The 20,903-nt window shown below is 32.7% G+C and overlaps 1 protein-coding gene across 3 annotated transcripts in view; it reads left to right on the plus strand.

The window, feature by feature from the left end:
• LOC148280034 (uncharacterized) overlaps nt 1-20,903 on the plus strand; it is a 176,253-nt gene that overhangs the window by 137,515 nt on the left and 17,835 nt on the right. For all 3 annotated transcript variants that reach the window (XM_088229027.1, XM_088229029.1, XM_088229028.1), the window contains exon 17: nt 2,719-2,851. In XM_088229027.1, the coding sequence (XP_088085153.1) occupies nt 2,719-2,851 (133 nt within the window). The remainder of the gene's footprint in view (nt 1-2,718; nt 2,852-20,903) is intronic.

Here is a 20,903-nt window from a genome sequence, read left to right on the forward strand (position 1 = left end):
CGGTTTAGTTTCGATAAAAATTGGTGCCTCAATATTAAAGATAAAAATATTTTTTTGAATACCAACCAGATATTTTTTATTTAAAGTCAACCGGACAGCGTCACAACATACTACCGCGTTTCTTACATGCGCCTTGAACGTAGAGCGCGACTAAAGATTTTTTTTATTTTAATGTATTTTTATTCATTTTTTATTGCATTTTCGAGAAACTTGACTGCACAATTCAAAGCTACAATTTCTACCGCGTGCATAAAAAAATGTATATCAAATTTCCCGTAACAATGAACTTCCTCATTACTACGACTATTTTCGATTTAAAATAAGATAAACCCACTACAGTACGAAATTAGGTTCGTACTGCGCATATCTCTTCCCCCGCTAAGTTAGCTTCACCCGCGATGCTCATGGCTACGGTGCGGCGTCTATAATACTTCAGTAACTCGTCGATTGTATCGCGTAGCGCTCGCTTGACAGGATATTAACCCATTCAAACCCTGAGATAAAATCAGACAATATTTATATTTTAATAGTATAACCATATTTATAATCACCATCATCAAATGTATAAATATCTATAATTGTTTCGATTGTCAGTAGGTAAATAAAATTAAAATAGAAATAAAATTAATGAATCAATTTAATTCAATTGATTAATCGGGTGTGTTAAATTAGTAGTGGGGGAGGAGGCGGAGACATGTGCGGACGGAGGTCTTGGATCGAGAATAGATAACTTCGAAATCAGCGCAGCGATTATCAACGCTATCCTCATGGGTACATATCGAGAAGGTATAAACTGACATCGATATGTACGAGTATATTTGAAAATGTATATATGTGTACAAAAATTCAAAGTATCTTCGACGGTAACTTGAAATAGAACAGGTTTAGAAAAAAAATATAAACATGTTATATTTTTCATACAGAAAACTTTATTTTTGTTTGTAGATAAAATTGAAAATCTATTTTAACTTCCCATTAGCTGAAATACATTTCTGTATCATCCTACATGAATGCTTCAAATAGGGAAGTTGTGATACATTAAAATAATATCAGGATTATTAATATTATTTGACATACTCAAAATATTGTTGATTAAACCAACTGGTATAAGAAGTAGAAAAATTAGAAAATAGTTTTCAGGCGTTGCCTAGTAGGTGAATTGGTTCAGCCGGATGAATCTCGCCTACATGATATAGGTTTCAGATCTTTTACTTCACAAAAGTCAACAGATGGAATAGTTGAGGAAATGTGGATGCTTAAACATGGACAGAATGGTGAATGTTCCACAGTGTGTAAAGTGGCCCCTTAAACTAGCTAATGACAGGTCGTAAGCCGCGTAAATGCCTAGACTTCCATATTTCCTTCTCAAAATGTTTTCTCTCTCTGTTGTAACAAATTTAGATCTAATATTATTATTATTTAAATGGACGACTTGTTTATTTGCAGCGTTCAAGGAGGATGATACAAACATGCCTTTATTGTGGTTCAACTCAAAAATACTGATATTGAGGTTACCTAGTTTTAGTAATTACACCACGATATAAATAGTAATATAATGTTATGTACTTACCAGGAGCGAACCGTGTATAGAAGCGATTATGCGCAGCTTACCATTATATTTGACCAGCCATAATAATGTTTTACTGTTATTTTATTTACAGAAAAACAAATAAATAGTGACTATTTATTTTAAATCATCTTCACCGTTTGTATCTTTATCCTAATATAAATATTAATAAAGTCCGCCCAGCGCCTGCGGTGAGCCAAGAAACTAGCCGATTATTCCAACTTATTTATTCATACAATTATTTTTTTGAATGTCTTAATTAATATTTTGAATGTCTTAACCCCAGTGCGGGTTTTTTCTCCTAGATTAAACTTGCAGATTACACAAATTATTTGAAGATTCTTGATTTAGAAAACAGTATTTCAAACATTTTTTTCTCAGGGGCTATTTTTCTCTGAGATGGTACTTTTGACATAAGACCATAATTACTTTCATGCGTCATATTGCAAGACCGTTTTTAGCACTATTAATTTCTAGAACAATTACGCCAGTTGACATTTCAATTAAATATGTCATATCGACTAAATTTTTAGTGCTATTTTTTATTTATATTTAATTAGTTGTGTATTAAAGTAATGGATAATATATTTAAATAATATAATGTATCCCGAAGTTACGTCGTTTGAGTTGATTTCATAGATGAGAGTTGTTGTATCACACAGAACGACAGAAAAATATCAATTAACAGTTTGTATTACTTACATTATATTAAGTACCTTCTATGTAGGTACAAATATATGATATTTTTTTTGGCTTACCTGTAAATAAAACCACCATTCGCTACTGGTACATACCTACCAAATTTAATGCTTCTGTACCTAACATTGCCCCAAATCATATGTATTGTTCACGCTCAGTAGTGTCTTTCCCGTGTCCGGGCGGGATGAAGAATACAAATATTTATGTGAAATAGAACCAGGGCCCGTATTACAATGGTAAGTTAAAAATCATCGTCAATTTTATCTAAAAAATAAAATAAAGTTTTCCGTATGAAAAGTAGAACATGTTTACATTTTTTTTTCTGAACATGTACAATTACAGGCTACCGACGATGATACTTTAAATTTTCATACAAATACGCACATTTACGTGAATAAATATCGACTTTACTTTATCATTTTACTTTATCATGGTGTCATTTTTCTTTTCAGGTATTCCAAGGAGCCAATGTTCACCAAGAAACCAAGGTCTTCCGAGGCCAAGGAAGGAGATACTGTGGTCATACTGTGTGAAGTCATTGGGGATCCCAAACCTGAAGTACTCTGGCTGAGAGACTGGCTTAAGGTAGGAACAAAAACCAAAATAATATATCTTCAACATCTATGTTATTATTATTTTGGGACGTTATTCTAATGTTAAAAAATATTTGTAAAAACGTTAATTAACATAATAACTGATTTACATTTTGTGTTTTTCTGTGGATATCTGCAATTGGTTTTATTATTGTTTTTTTTTTATTATATTATTTATCTATGTTTATTGTTAATATCCCTGAAAAATCAATTAAAAAACACTCATTTTCCATAATGGCAAAAATCCACAGATTGGGTACAGCAATCAAAAGGGAAATGTGATGTTATAGGTAAAAAGAAAAGCAGAGATTCAAAAGATCTTGATAATTAAGAAATCATAGTGGCATCAATTATTAACAGGAAATTAAAAAACAGTTTAGTTTAGTTAATTAGTACAACGATGAATACAATAAATACTCTAAACCTCCTCATTGGCATATTTCGCACAGCAACAGGAGGAGAGGGATTCCAACATCACCTAAATTTAGAGAAATCATATCATCATTGTGATCTCATCGAGAATCGAATTCGGAACCCTGCTTCTTAGCCGATACGCCATGGGGGTCACCAAGTTGTATTAAAAAAATAATTATCCATAAAGATTTTTTTCGGGTTTATATTAGAATGAAAAAATAAATATAGTAGAAAAAATAGACAGAATTCCCTAAGGTTAAATACGATTTGATATCATTTTAAGGAATGAAGAAATAAGAGAATGGACGTAACAAACTCCGATGAGTTTTTAACTCATGTGTGGCTATGCGGTAACGGATGTCTACCTCGGGTAAAAAACATTTAATAACTCTCTTATTTTTTTAAATAACCAACTCATATTTTTTGTAATCCTTATATGGACTTTTTTACACCAAAATAAGGAAACATTTTTATAAAAAATGCACGGGCTTTTTCTATAAAAAACAATTTCTTCATTTTGTAAAATAAATTAAAACAAACGAAAGAGATGCCAGTATTATAAGTGGTTTATTAAATTTTATAAGAAAGAGCACGAGAATATAGCATATCAGAAGACGGACAAGGACACTATTCGTTAGGGGCGGAGCTTGAATGACCGAGAAAACAATACCGAAAGAGCACGATACAGAATTATACCACTTGTGGGACAGAGAACACATCAGTCGCGTGAAGTTTTTTGTAGTATACTAAGCTGACGCTGTATTTAACACACCGTGTTCCCGAAATGTTTCTACAATTTATTCACAATTTATCTGATTTAAATTATTTTTTGACAATTCTTGATGGAATTTCATTGTAATGATGTAATATTTACATACATTTACATATAAGTTATTAATCAAAAATACTTGGTACACTTCCACTCATTTCCACACTTAAGATAATATTTTGATTTCTATAAATCATCTTTACATTGTATAATATTCGCCAGTCTGAAGATGTCCATAATGGGATGAAAGCGCTAATTGGTCAAACAAATAAGTGGAAGTGTACCCAAGGAAGTGTGCAAAGTTATTTCATTTAAAGTGTTCAAAAAATTTGTTCGTAACTAGTTTTAAAAAACGTGTTCACGTTGTCATTTTTGTGTATGTTTAATTATGATTTGATTATATCACATATTACGTACTATTATTTTATTTCTTACAAGTTTTTTTTGCTATTTTTTTAGGATTTATTTCAATATTATTCTAAGAATATGTTTTAACAGCGTTTTTATTTATTCTAATAAAATCTAGTATTTATTTGCAATAAAAATTTGATATTCTTTTTTGCATTCAAATAAGAGTTGTATTAGCATAGCATACTTTCTAGTCTCCCGGTTGATCTATTTCCGCTAAATTCTGTCGTAAGTGTAATTCGGAATTCAGTCGACAACCAGACGCGGGCGGCAGCGCTTGCTAGCGGGATTTTAAAAGGAATGAACACAATTTCTAACTTTATTTTGCATAAATATGCTTTAATTTTATATTTTTTATGTAACATCTTTGAATAAAGATCATTTTTAACACATACCATTGTAAATAATTTGGTATTTTAGCTTACATTTCAAAATATCTCGACTTATGCTTGTGGTCACATTGTGTTACACCACCGGCTGCAAAGGGATTATTCAGCACAGTCTTTTAAGAGTTAATATAATTAATAAATAAATACGGTTGAAGTAAATAGAAAAAATTTATTAGATGTCACTTTCATTAAAAATTATTTAATGCTATTTTGAGTAATGAAGAAATAAGAGAACGAACGCAACAAACTCCGATGACAACTGATATAAGGCGGAGGCGATACGGTTGGCATAGGCATTGGGTAAAGTGCTAATAGTTGCCCCAGATTCGTCAAATGGATATAAAATGTGTTTGTATCAAATTAACTTAAAATACATCAATGCGTGTACATTTTAAAAAATACACGTGTATAAGAAAAATGTATTGAAATAACCGTATCCAAGGGCAGGATGCATTTTTTGCAAGTACTAATTTTGGCCATCGACGAGTATGCTCCTGAGTAAGGTTAGACGCCCCGCTCTAGTGCGAATCGACGACCTTAGGCAAAATGTTTGTTTTAAGTTATCGAGTATTTAATTAAAATATTTCAAAGAAACTCCAAATCATCTTACTAAAATTGCATTTATTTTAAAAATAAAAATACGCAATTACACAATAAAAAATTAAAATGTCGTTATTCACAAATAAAAATGACGAGTATGGTTGGTTTTATTTACTGTTTTGATTTATCCATATTTTCATCAGTCAACACTACATTATTTTTTTAAAAAAAGTTTTTTGTTTAGTTTTTTGGCAAACTAAAATACTAGTTTACGAATGGTTTTTTAATCAGGAGAAAAAAAATATTTTAGAATATTATTAACTAAACGCTTTTCGCTGGCGGTTAATAATGGTGGTTGGTTTGTTCAGGTTTTTTTACACAAATCGTCTTCTCGACGTTCTTGATGGAAGGCCGTAAGTTTTGGATGCTTAATTCACTTCCATTTCACTTTTACATTTTTTTTCCACAACCTTTAGCTAAAACTTCCCCAGACCATATTCCTCGTTCCGGCACAGCTTTCCATATATAATGGTGCGGCATTTTTTACAATTAAAATGTATATTTATTTTAAGTGGGGCATCTATCCATATAAAGACATCTATTAGCTCCTTTATATGGGGCGTGTATCCTATTTGTTAGGATATACGCCCCGCGCAAATAGTACGAAAACTTATATTCCATATTGATTGAAAGCATTATAAATCTATCTAGAAGTATTAAATAATGTAAAAACATAAAATATAACACATCTGATAGATCTTAATACCCATCGCAAAAGACAATACTCAATACTATAAAATCCAGGATAGCATAAAAACATTTTTTTTATTTGTAGAATCGATAATAAGCTCCACATGCACCAAACATGAAAGTGTCGTTCGTACTGACCTGTGCCTCGATTATGGACGCTATTTTCATCTGCATATATCGAGACGGTATACTTAACTTCTATACTATCTGTATCTTACCTCGGTATGTTCTACCTACTTGCCATATCGACATTATATGATCAAAACAAGCCAATGGAATGACCGCAAACAATTAGTCCGCGTTCCTTACGTCATTAACATTTCAAATAGTTTTCATTCATAGTTAAAATAGGCTTCTGTAATAAAAAGTGCTCACTTCAAAACGATTATACACTCCAATAAATCCCAATTCAAGCAAACGTGCTCGCTTGAACATGAACTTTGTATGACTTTTAGGAATCACCTAGACGGTACGCTTAACGATCGTCTGTATGTATCTACCGATGGACTATAAAGCCGGGTCCTTTAACGTCTCGATACATACACTCAGAAAGATAGTAAAACAGATGGAAAAAGTAAAATAACTAAATTATTTTTTTAGAGTGGTAACTTTCTAACGCCTAGATACTTTTATTTGTTAATAGAACAGAATCTAGCGACATTATTTTCACGTCTAAGCGTTCGTTTTATTAAAGTAACGGTTATGTCGGAATTTAACTCGACTTCAAAATTTACTTTTTTCTCTCTTATATTTTTAATAGGCTTTTAAGAAAAACAGTGCCAGCCTCAAAACGATTAAAAAATTTAATGTATCATAATTAAAGGAAGAATTGCTCGGTGGAACCAAAATTTTGACACTTTTAATGCTTAGATAAATGTATCGAGGGGTACTAGACCCGTCGGTATAAACCGATGTACTTACATTAAAACTTGATGATGGCGGTATCGGTAGTGTACCTTTATAGTCGGTCGGAAGACTTTTATCTTCAACTATGACATCATACTAAGCTATGTCATTTTGGAGCGTAGATATATGTACCGTGACGTACGCTTCCCCTTGTTTCATATCGATGTACCTACCCGAAACTTGAAGGTGGGTAGTAGTCGGTAGTATATCTTTATAATCGCTAGAGGGAATTTATCTTCAACTATACCGTCAAGGTGAAGGTATGACGTCTTTATCTTCCCATCATAATCGAGGCCCTGGAGTTTGATGAGTAAAATACTCACCGAGTGATAGTGCCCTCAAGCTATAGATTTTGGAATAATTGAACCTAAGGCATTTATCCTACTGGGGCCTCTATCCGCATTTTACACTATACTGCGGATGCCTCCTGACACGCTTGCGTACTTTACAAGGCATCAGGTTCTCGACGTCCTAGACATACGCTGCTGACAGTTAGTCGGTAGTTCATGTCAGAACTACGGAACGCGAATCTGACTTGGGAGGATGCACAAGAGCTGACAGCCGTCAGTTCAGGTCAGGACAGGACAGGTCTGGAGGCTGTTTGTAGATACCGTATTTATACTTAACCAGGGAGTGAACATTAAATGATAATGATATAACATTTTCAAACAATATTTACCAGGATCTTAGTGAGAAATTGATGAAATCCGTTGTGTTAAGGACGTGTTATTATAAATATTTAATTGTGGTTCAAAACAATAAATAAATCCATAACGTGATGTTTAGGTACCAATAATTCACAATTTTCTACTTTCTTGGATCATTAGGCTTAGGTATTACAATAAAAAGAACAGCACGAAATATTTCCAAAAAGTCAAAGCATTTGCTTAATACGCGAATAACACACTTACTCACAACTTGCTTTTGCGTCATCGAAACATGTATTGCATGCATAATTTGATCTAGAGAGTATCATACAATAGTGGAGACCCATTGGAAGTAGGTTTGTGTAGTACTTGTGTGACAGTGAGAGTGTGTGGGCGTTTGACCAAAATTAGCAGTGTTGTACTGAAGTGCATAACATTATACAATTTTTTATTTATTGCCGCTCTTTTTAAGTGATTCAGAATGACTTGGTGCGGATAAAGCGGTTAGTGAAATCAAAAATATTTGCAACATAAACATTGTTTTAAAATATCACACGTACTCAATAATAATAAAATAAACATATAATTATTATCTACATTTTCACAAAAATAATATTTTTCCAAATAATTTAACAAGTCTACATTTTTATTTTCGTTGTTAAAATGATATTAAATTATATTTTATTTTATTTTATTGTTATGTGTATTATAACTCTAATCATGCCAGAAATCCTCTCTAAAATTAAGTTTTTATTTAATGAGTTTGCAATTTTAAAAAGCGACATAAATGTTGCCAAAAATAAATAATATAATGACTTAAGCGGAGATTAACTTTTTTTATAAATTCATTTAATGAATATGAATGCATTATTTGCGCGTGTGTCTCGCTGAATATCTCGCTGATTGGCAACTTTAAAATGATAAATATATTTAAGTCGAAAAATTTCATTAAGAATTACGATTTTTTAAATGTAGGTAACCATATGCCTAAAGGTCGTTAGTAAAGAATACATACGTTAAAATTTTATGAAACGATGTTGAAATACTGTTTAATATTACATTATCTCTTAAAATAAGCGAAATTATTATATTTTTTATATAACACGTATTGTTTTTTCTTAAGGTGAGTTTAAAAATTATATTTGTTTGGTTGTATGTTGGAATTTGGAAGTAAATTTCAGCATTTTGACCACATGTGTTCAGAAAATTGTGAGGCCCGATTTACTGGGACGCGTACGGGGACGCTTGGATCTTGCAACACTCTGGTACTTGAAACTTGAATGAACAAACGAAGACTATTATGAAGTAACGCCGCGCCGGTTCGTCGAAAATAATTATTTTTCAGCAAAAAAGGTACATTCGAGTATAAAATTTCAATGCGTTATTTAACGTTAAAATAACGTTGACAACTTTACAAATTCCGTTGAAAAAGAGAACATGCGGGGCCAGACAATTTTGTTGTAAAGGTATTCGGGCATTGTTTTTCTGTCACACTCTCGCGTATGCCCCCCCGATACTGTGCGAAAAAGACAACTGCACGTCCCACTTGTTATGCCTAACTAAAATCGACGTTTCGTTCCATTTTTCGCACCCCAAAACTGAGCCAATTTTTTTTTTGAGAATTTTTTTGTTTCGGTGCCTTGTCCATTTTTCAAAATTATTTATCATATTTGTTTATCGTACGTCGAAAGATGGCAGATAAAACTAGACGCTTAATGTGTTTTTGGACGGTCCTAGCTCCCATAAAAACCAATTTATCAAAAAAGCAAACAATAGAGACACGCCAAAAGTAAACGTCTATAGTGTGTAATCACTGCTTTAGTGCCGTAACCTAGAGAGAAAATACAGGAATACGTTTTTATGAAGGCTTTAGATCGGGAGACCCAAAGTTGAACCTCACTCTACCAAAACCTGTTTCTAATTTTCTAACACGGGTAATTACATATTATGACTAACAAAAAATGCCCAACATTGAAATATTTTGGTATATCGTAAGAAAACATTTATTTTAAAAGAAATAGCTTTATTACATAAATTTTAATGTATATTGGTAAAAAACCTATTTCGTAAACCATCTTTATATCGTCCAGTTCATTAGTCAAACACGTCAAAAAATACGGAATTTAAATTAAGTATGCTGTTTTAAGTTAGTACTATTCTTAAACTATAAAATAATTATGTATGTGAAATAGAATCAGAACCCTGGACGAGTGTTTTTGACTCGACTACTACCTTCAGGTTAAAATCCTAAAAAAAGTCAATCGAGTTTGAATAAGTCGGCCTCGTATGTGCCTCGCTTTGGGTTCCGAGTTTGATTTCTGGCAAGTCGACGTAAATTTTTGTTTTGAAGGTGGCTTAACACTGCAATATTTCACTGTCCCTGGACTGGTACCTGAAGCGTAGGACTGTTCACTTTGCCTGGTGTAATAGACGATCGAGGTATGATGCGTTTGGTGTTCTGGATAAAGCGATGATGATGATTATATGAAACTCTCGACCCTTTCGAAATTACTTAGTTAAATAATGTAAAGGAGTTGAGTAAGATATAACATATTTTTTCATAGCGTTAAACATGTCGAATTTCAAGTCAAAAAAGGTAAATTCTACTACCTACATTATTTTTTAAAAAACTGCTGCAGAAGCACATACAATTCTAAAAATTAAAACATTAAATTGTACGCCAAAGTTTCATGGAAATGTACGAAAAATATAAAAACAATTACTTTGAAATACGTCACTAATTCATATGAATCAACCAATGATAAGAGAGCTGTGAAAGATATCTGGTTAACTTACCGTAAACGGACCAAGTAGCAGAACTAACAGAATAAGCGGAAGAGAACCTTTGACGTCACATGCGGAGTAATTTCAGATTTGAAAAATTTTAAAAACCATAGCTCTGATAATACGGTATATTAAAATCAAAAATATTTTTTTTCGGCTTAGTTTAATAGTCTATAAATAAATTTTTAAAAAATAGAACAAACCACTGAACTTCCTAATTGATGGGTTCGAGCCGAGCATTGAAAGAAAATGTCAGCATTACGAGGAGAGACTACGTAATTCTGCAGCATGACAACGCTCAGCCACACGTTGCAAGTCAATCAAAACATACTTCGAAACGGTCAAATTGGAAGTCCTACCGCACCCGCCGTATTCACTGGAAATTGATCCTTCCGATTACCACTTGTTCCGATCGATGACTTACGTCCTGGCAGAGCAGCACTTCCATTCTGATGAAGATGCCAAAAAACGGCTCGATTCGCGGATAACCTCAAAAGATCAGACGTTCTTTCTAGATGATGTTCGTATGCTGCCAGAAAAATATGAAAAAGTAGTCTCTAGGGATGGACAATATTTTCAATAACATGATTCGTACTATTTTTTTTTAATAAAGCATCAATTTTCATTAAAAAAAAAGAAAACTAATTCAAGTCCCCTTATTATCTGATCATTATTTTTAATTTACATATTGCAACTGTGATGGATGTCTAGGCATTAACAAGGCTTATGACCTGTTATTGGCTGGTTTAGTGGCCACTTTACATACTGTGTACACCAATCGTAGCCAAACTCGAGTTTCTTTTGTTTAATAAGGGAAAGATGATCAGTCCTACGCCGCAGGTATCAGTTTAGGGACAATGAAATATTGGAGTGCAAAACTCCTTTTTAAATTATTACAAATTTTACAAGAATTGCGCCGGAGACACAATTCACTGTAGGCAAACCACTAGACCACATTCAGACAAGGCATACAAATACGTCATAATGTTTGAAAATATACAACAGAAAAAAGTACAATAATGTTATTTGTTTATTTTTAATGTCTTATACAATATTACTTATTAAAATAATATTTTCATATCCTCATTGCACCGGCAATATTTCTAAGGAGATTTTTCTTTTTTATAAGTATTTTTCATTTTTCATTAAGATTAGGCGTTTTGATGTTTCAGAAAAATTTACATAAATATTTTTTTAAGATAAAATTACGCATTTTTTCCCTTTGCAATCAAGAAAAAAATTTGCGAAAAAATCCATCAACAGTACATTGTTTTACTAATATCATAAACAATTTTGAAAACGTTAATTAACAGATATGCCAGCTCAACGACGATATATGTACATACAGGTACAAGATTAAACAGACCAATCCAAGAGTTTGTCAGGTATCATCATCATTATTCATGTCCGCTCCCTAGTTGGAGCATATGGTGTCCAGGAAGATCCTCCAGGCATCTCTGTCGGCTGCCAGCTCCTGTACGTCCTCACAAGTCAGGTTCGCCTCCCGCAGTTCGGACACGACCTGCCGACAAACAGTCGGCAGTGGACGTCGAAAACCTGATGCCTTGTAAAGTAGGCAAGCGTGGTTAGTGCCTCGGGAGGCATCCGTAGTATATGGCCAAGCCAACTGTATCGCCTCCGCTTGATGACAGTTGTCACCGGAGTTTGCAGCGTCCGTTCTCTTATTACTTCATTCCTTACAAAGTCAAATCACCGCACGCAAGATAGAGATATCTATTCTCGAAACTCAGAATATTGAGTTTTGGGCCCTAGTGAGGTGCCACGATTCGCATCCGTAGAGGAGAATAGGTGTTATGCAGGCGTTATATAGGTGGCTTTTGGTTTTCATTGAGTAAATCTCCGATCTCCAGACAGCTTTAATACTGTTAAATGTGGCGCCTGCTATTCCTAGCCGCACTCCCAGTTTTTTTTTAAAGGTGCTATGCTTCGTCATTATCATTCTCGTCACCTTGAGGGATTAGATACCATTAAATACGGTTTACGTATTGAATGATGCATTGGTCACCAATTACAGCGAATCTCAATTATTTATTATTGATTTATTTATGCTTTATTAAGTTAGTTTCTAACATTTCAAGAACTAGTATAAACATTTTAATTTTATATCAAATTTATAAAGAACATATTTTTCCAAATTCGTCTGATAAAGGCGTGGTATTACATAATACAATATTTTAAGTAGGTTCACATTTTTATCGACATGTACCCACTGGATTAAATCCGCTATAAGTTTATCAATATTAATATGCAATACATAGAGTTTATGGTAGGTATACAGAGTTTATCATTGGCGGCCTCCGTGGTGTAGTGGTTAAAACGCTTTACTCACAGACGGAAGGATACGTAAGAACATAAAAATTAAATGTTTTTTTCTCAAGCCTCGGTGAGCTGTTCTGTAATTCACCACTGCAATTGGGCCTCCTGGCCTGTTGTGATGCTTATATATTTCTCAGCAGAGATCACCTGTCATAAATATGTGTTATTTTAATCAAAGTTAATACTCTACACACTGTGTGTCACTCACCATTTTGCCTATGTTAAATACCCTTATTATTTGACAAAAATCAACGGATGGAAGAATAAAAATACGGATGTTTAAACGTAGGCAGAATGGTGAACGTTACATTTTATATAAAGTAAACGTTCAATTTTTGCTTGGGGAAATACGCGCAGTTAATTGATTTATTTGAAAACGTTTTGCTACAAACACATAGGCAAAGTTTATTTAATATTTGAATCGACTTTACATTCACTAAGTTTTTTTAAGAAAATTATTTTTGAAAATAAATATTTTTAATAATTTAGCCCTTTTATAGGAAAATAAATTAAAAATCATAAATATGCCGGTCATATTATATGCATGCGTCCCCCATCACTGTCAATAATCGACTGAATCTGCTTCACAAATACACTGGCCATAGAACAGTATCTCTGTCTTCCTTGTTATGAGTTATATCTTCGTGCTTACTCTTATAATGATGTATTGCCGTATTAGCGTCACATTCATTCTTCGCGTAGCTAGATATTTATTGTATCCAGCATAGTCATGCTAATTTTACTTCCCAAACCCGGGGTGAAAATGTTTATTTGAAGATTACAAAAGATACAACATCATCATTTAAAAAAATAAGAGAGATACTCAAATATCAAGTCTTCTATCGTATCTAGACTAATGTGACATCACAAGGGGTAAGATAGGTAAGAAGGCGTTAAAAAGATAGATAATTAGATTACAGGTTCTACATCTCAAACTCACAACATTTTTTTAAATAAAAAAATATAAATACTCTCATATTGCTAAAGAGGTTTTGTTTCTTCCTACTTGTTGAATCGACTTGTAGGGATATTGATTCGTATTTACTGTTCACCTCAACCTTAATTCAAATTCTATATAAATTATATGTTGGTACGTAAGTTTGATTGTAAATTCGTTGTGTGTATTCATGCCAAATTAGTAAGACAATTATTACACAACTCACCGTAATAGGCAATCAGTATGACTCGCAATTAAGAGTGCTATTCAATTAATTATACTAATACAATTAATTCATAGTGTACCTTTAACAAAATTCAGACAAGCAGATAATTAATATAAATGGACATATTGAAATGGGAATCTTCAACAATGTGCACAAACAGGTCGTGCATAATATAATTATGTTTAAATATAAATTGCTTTTATATATTTCAACATACGAGTACATAGGAATCGTAATATTCAGAAATCACGCAAGTCAACAGAGGGGTTTACAAAAAGACTTTTTTTATTGTTAGATATTAACATTAGTTTTGTCCGTTTATTTCCCAATTTAAAATGAGCATCAAAAGTAAAATAATATGGTAAAGGCATTGGGGTATTAATACATGGACATGCCCTGAGCCTTAAAAAATGATGACACTTAACTCATGCCCAAACACTGTCATGCCCAACGCGTATTTATTCGTTCTTCGACCGCCAGCCAGCCAGGCGGATCATTTAGAATCGAAACCAAAATGCCTGTTTGTGTCATGAAAGCGTGTAAAAACCTTTTGGCGAAACCTTTTGGAGAGGATTGTGTAACTTTTTATTGGTAAATATTTGTTCACGAACGATTAACATAGCTTAAAACAAATAATATTCAAATATAATTTATTTTTTTGTAAACGTCACTCTACGCCTAGCGGCGCAATTGCGAAGCTCTCCTTAGTTCAGTGGTGCACTGATAGGAATACGTTTTTAAAATATAATAAACGTGAGTTAATATTCGTTTCTAAAAATCCAGTGAAAATAAATAAAAAGGTCGAAATAACAAGGAAAGTGAGTATTTCCGCCACCTCTTTCTGTTCGCGTTCAATCGAGGAAATAGAACTACCAAAGTTGCTCGCGATTTTTGTGCGGTGTACGATGAAGATGCTATGAATTATTAATTAATTTGTTGTAAAATAATGAAGGAAAATACGCTATTAATTAATTTGTTGTAATTTTTTTTGTTGTGTCCTCAGCGAATTAATCATGTCCAATCAATTTAATCCAGTCAGCGAAGAATTAACTTCCCTCTTTTCTCAACCCAATGAAGGGAATATTGCGTACTACTGGATTGCCTTCTTTCAGCACAAATATGCTAAGGCTACCAGATTACAGAGAGCTCCTTTGGGCAGTTTTTCTTGTGTATGTGGTATGTGGGCACCGCCAACGAGACTTATATCCTCAGGTGCGGTGTGCGGTGTGCGGTATGTGGTGGGGCGGTGTGTCCTCTTGTTCTTATTATAGTTGTTCTTACTTTTTAATATTGTTGATTCCCCTTCTTGCAGCTACGGATATCCTAATCAATCCTCTGAACACATTCGGTGGTATTGTCCCTTTCCCCCTCTCTATGATTACCGAATGAAGCTACTCAGTACTATCCGTGGTCCTGACAGATATGCTGAGTTGGTGGCTTTGAAAAAGAATTTAAAGCCTTTCAAAAAGTTTCGTTATAATTTCGGCGAATCGATCATGTCTAATCAATTTAATCCCAGCCAGTGGAGAATACACTTCCCTCATTTCTCAATCCAATGAAGTGCATATTATGTACTTCTGGACTACCTTCTTTCAGCATAAAGATTCAAAGGTTACCGGATTACTGAGGACTTATTCGGGCAGTGTTTCTCATTAGGTAACGAGCAATTTTTCCGTATATGTGGGCACCGCCAAGGTGTCCTCTCGTTTAGAAAAAGAATACGATTTCATAAAAAAGAATGATCATTTATATTTTATCAAATGTGTAAACGGTCAAGGGAATTTGATATTTTTAAAAAGATTTTTGAAGTGGCTTGACTTGTGGCATTTTACTAATGAATTATGGTGTTTCTGAAAATTACAATCCCATCGAGGGTATATGGAATTTGTAATGCACAAATTTGCCTCTGTTTGAACATCCATATGACAGAAATGAATCAATTTTAAATTACAATATTATTACGCCTTAGATGCAAAGTGTTCAATTCTCGTAAAAAAAGAGCCAAAATATTTATTCATATTATTTTTGCACTAGAATATTACATTTAGTAGTATATCAATACTGTGCCATATACACCATTATATGCGGATTAAGGCGAAAAGAAGAAATAGTTATTTTCTAGAAATATGTTCTCCACATTTGCTATAAATAATCGTATTTTGCACAACATAATTTACCTGGTTGATTTACAATATGAATATATAAAAAATGGAATCATTATTTTATTAAATGTACGGCTATCTATTTTAATTTATCTCCAATGGACAAAACAATGCTTTCAAGAACGTGATAGACTGTGAGAGATATGGGATAGTGACTTAGCGTCTTGTGAATGTATTATTTGTAAGTGTTTGACAAAGAAAACGTGCTTAACCCGTATCCCGGAGAGAAAAATCTTCGCGATAACGCAACACACAACTTGTCAAGATAACGACTTTTATGAATAAAAAAAACGACAAGTGTCTTTTTTTCAATCGATAAATTAATTATGGTGCAAAAAGTACGCTATGTTTAATATTTAAACATAAAGTATTCTAGAAAAAAAAAGTTCATGTTAATTTTACACCATTTTTCTTTAAAATAACTCAAATATGGTAATTTTATAAAATACGACTTATTTTTTCACCTTTAAAGACAGAGAGAAAACTCTCAACAGAGAGAAAACTCTCAACACAGAGAAAATCTAAAAAAAATCAAACTGATTTATCGGCTAAGGGCATCGGTTTTACATCTCTGATTATTATAATGAAGTCTGTGAATGATAACTATCCCAAGAAGAAATCTTATCTGCCTCCGCGAGAAGATTCATAATACCACCCCTGGACTGGTATTCTAAACGATTTTATAGCAGCCTTGAACATATTTTCATTCATTGACAGACCGACGTGGTTTGACGACTCGTCATTTCTTAGTCTTATAACTTATAACATATCCCCCCCACCTGAGTCAATACAGTTATGTAAATTCATATCTTTACATTGTAATACTGTTTACTTTAAAATACCGGCTATTATGAAGTTATAACATAAGAACATTAATACTTTAGCATGTTAAAGTTATAGTAATATTTAATACCTTAATTTAAGTAATATCTTAATACTTTTTAATAATAATTATATTTCAGTTCAGTGCCACGTTGTGGCGTGTGTTTACAAAAATATGCTTAAGACTCCATTGACCATTATCAGTGAATTTCTGCAATCGCATCTACAAATACATTTATCTACAATCATCATTATGAGTAAATGTTAATACGTACCTAATACATCCAAGAAATAATAGTACAGAATTGATTATGTATGTTGTCTAAAATATTAATTTTACTGTATTTATCCGAAATATTGACGATATTACATCGAATATTTAAAATTTGCTACACCATTTTGCTCTAAACTCTGCTAAAGTGTGCTTAAGGTTCCAAGGGGTTAATAGTTAAGTACTCCTCGCGTAGCAAATTGTTTATAGATTTTTCAACGAACACGGTATTGCTTGTAAGAATTGCAAGTAAACATAGGTAACAAGCTTGTATATTTTAACATAGAGGAACGCGAATATAACACATTATTCATGACATATAATATACAACACATTACACATGTCTCCAGTCTCCAGTCGTGTTACCAAACTAGATCGGCCAATGTTGCACAATCAAGAATGGAATAACGGAAGGCCACGAGGTTTTACCTTTTAAGGAATTATAGACTACACGACAATCTTCCGCCGACCATATTTATAAACAGAGGTTCAGAAGTTTAAAAGGCTGGCCTGCCTTTGCAGGTACGGCAGCGGCATCCACTGATACATTATTCAAGTTCACGTTTAACCCTTATACTGCTAAACAACGATATATCGTTGTTGTTAATCCCTATCATAAAGTTCCAACTAGACTGATGCTGACGTCATAATCCCCAAAAGGGTAAATGAATTTGGGAACTGCTTGTTGCACTTAACCGTCAGTGGTATAAAACATTTTCAAAACATACAAATTACTTATTCGACAGGTTATCGTTTAGTTTCGTACCTATTTCAGCCCCACGGAAAATTTAACACAAAAAATGTTTTCTTACGCGCGGCTAAAATTTGAGCATTAAATTGTACAGCAAAGTTTCTTGAAATGAATAAAAAATATTTAAATAAAAACGAACTACTTTGAATGACGTCACTTGTTCATATGAATCAACCATTGATAAGAGGATTGTGGAAGATTTCCGGTTTGCTAATCGTCAATGGACCAATTAACAGAACTAACCGAGAAGAAGCGGAAGAGAACTTGCGACGTCACACGCGGGTTAATGTCAGAAATACAAAAATTTAAAAGATCGTAGCGCTGATAACACGATACTTAAAAATTAAAAAAGCTTTGTCTAATAACAATTTTTTTTTAACCACTAAACATCCTCATTATAAATTTACTTATGATGTTTAAATTCGCAGTGCTTTTAAGAAAAGAGAAACGACTAAACACAGGAAACTTCTAGCTAGTCGGGACCTGAAACAGTGAACTTTTTTACATTGCAAAAACAGTCAAATGAAAAATAAATTAATGTTAATACGAGTAGTTAGTTTTTTAATCACTTATATGATATTTGAAGAAAATAATTGCATTCGGTGTTTTTCCCGCGATTAAACCCGACCCAATAATTAAGAAAATATTGATGTACTTCCGTAATGAATAACTAATTAAATATTTTACTTTTAATATTTTAACTTTTATCTAGTGAGGTCCCTATATCACCGGAAAACCCCATAATTAAGAATATAAACAAATAATTAAAGAGCCATAAAACATAAAAATAATTCTCCATGGAACCTAATGATTGTCAATTAGGACGTTTGAATATTAAAAATATCATTTGTTCATTTATTATAATGGGTGCCCACAGCAATGGGAAATTCAAATGTTTTAGCTGTTCATTAGGTAGTAATTATTACTCTACTAACAAAACGTAATTATTACTATACAAACACTATTCTACAAACAAAACGTAAATGAGGTATATCAGCTCGATATTGATCCAAAAGTACTTTAGAAAAAGCTTCTTCGATTTCGTGCTCTTCGTAAGAGTCATATTATAAATTATTATCACTATCACTTAAAAAATGATCGTTATTGTCTAATTCACTTTCGGAATAGGTTTAGCTGCTAAGCCTCCGAGTTTCTCGGTGAGGTACTATTATTTCTTTATCCCTTTCACTATCCGTTATCATTTTGAATGATATATTTTGTAAATTTATTCACAATAAAAAGGACGCTTTGCAGAGTAAAATTATTAGTTAGAGTAACAAAGTAAGATTAAAAATATATTTAAATGTAAAAAATATGTAATATACCTAAGCTGTTTGTAATTTCGGCAACTGTTGTCTATCTCGCTCAATCCATTATGCGTAAACTAGTTATTAGTGAAACGGAATATTTTTCTTAGAAGAGATATCAATTTGTGAGACAGTTGTACAAAAACATTATTTTTTTAAATTAAAATTATATTATAACATCTAACAAGAAATAATATCACTTCTTAGTACATTTACCGGTTACTTTTAAGTTTCAATCTAAATAACTCCCTACAAACATTTGGACATACTCAAAATATTGTTGATTAAAATAACTTGCATAAAAAATTTAAAGTATTTTTAGGCATGACCTAGGTGAAATAATTTATCCAGGTGAAACTCACCGACATCAATAAAGGTTTCAGCTCTTTTAGTTTGCAAAAGTCAACAGATGGAAGAGTTGAGGTAATGTAAACATAGTCATGAATGTGGATGTGTAAACATACCCCTAAAATAGTGAATATTTCGTAGTGTGTAAAGTGGTCATTTAAACCAGCCAATGACAGATCATAAGTCCTGTAAATGCCTAGACTTCCATATTCCCTTGGCAAAAATGTTTTCCCTCTCTGTTGCAACTAATTTCAAGATATATTTTACACAATTTTTGTTTAGCATGCATTGATGGAATTGGTAGGTTTGATAATATATAACAGAGCACTTTGCCCCGCAATCAGCAAAAAACTATCATTATTATTTCGTTTCAATAATAACTATCCAAACAATGCGCCTTGAGATTGCTGTACGAGATCAGTTTTGTTTGTTTTTATTTTCAATCTTAATTAAAAGGGTTTACAACCGCTGTACGAAAATTGTCTATTTGCGGCACGAATTGTCTATCTTGCTCACTCCACTGGGCTTGAATTAGATATTTATGAAATGGAAGATTTTTCTTGGAATTGCTATGAATTTTTAAAACAGTAGTGTGTTTGGAAAACAACGTATTCGATAAAATATTTTTAAAATGTATTAATAATAAGATTTCTGATTAGATTCTTGAAAAACTGCGTAGCAGCGTAAGGGTTAATCCAGCTCGGTAAATGAACAGTCCGATAGAACTGTGAATATTCTGACTTTTTTATTGGCTCGTCAGACACAATCGGATGTCCCAGAGCGAGAAGTTACCCAGGACAAGATATGTAATTTCTGGAATTAAAAACTGGATTTTACAATGCACTACTAAATGGTTTAGATTTTATACTACAAGTACAGTTTTGTAAGTATGTTTTACTTCTTTTTATGTTTGCTATTTATATGTACCGAGTAAAAAAAATTAACACTGTAAAAGGTTCGTTAAATTGTTAGAAAATAAATTAAAGTCTCAATCAAGATTTTCTATGATTATTAGGAAACAATTTTGTAGCATGGAATCGATCGACATTATTTTTTTGCAGTTGGTATTTTATTGTTGGGGTTTAAAATATTAATATTTTTATTTTTATTTTTTTGTAAACATTTTTTACTATCGCCGAGTAGCTTTTTCATGTGCGTCTTGAGCTTGATACCTACTCATTTCGCCCGTGGTATTCTTTCATCCTAGCGGTTTTTGAATTTTTGAATAGTTGAATCAGCTGAAGTGGAATCGACGACTTTTCCTTCTTCTTTCTCA

The sequence above is a fragment of the Micrasema longulum genome, unplaced genomic scaffold (assembly GCF_059751315.1).
Source record: "Micrasema longulum isolate JH-2025_06_02 unplaced genomic scaffold, ASM5975131v1 h1tg000629l, whole genome shotgun sequence".
In the NCBI taxonomy this organism is placed as follows: domain Eukaryota; kingdom Metazoa; phylum Arthropoda; class Insecta; order Trichoptera; family Brachycentridae; genus Micrasema; species Micrasema longulum.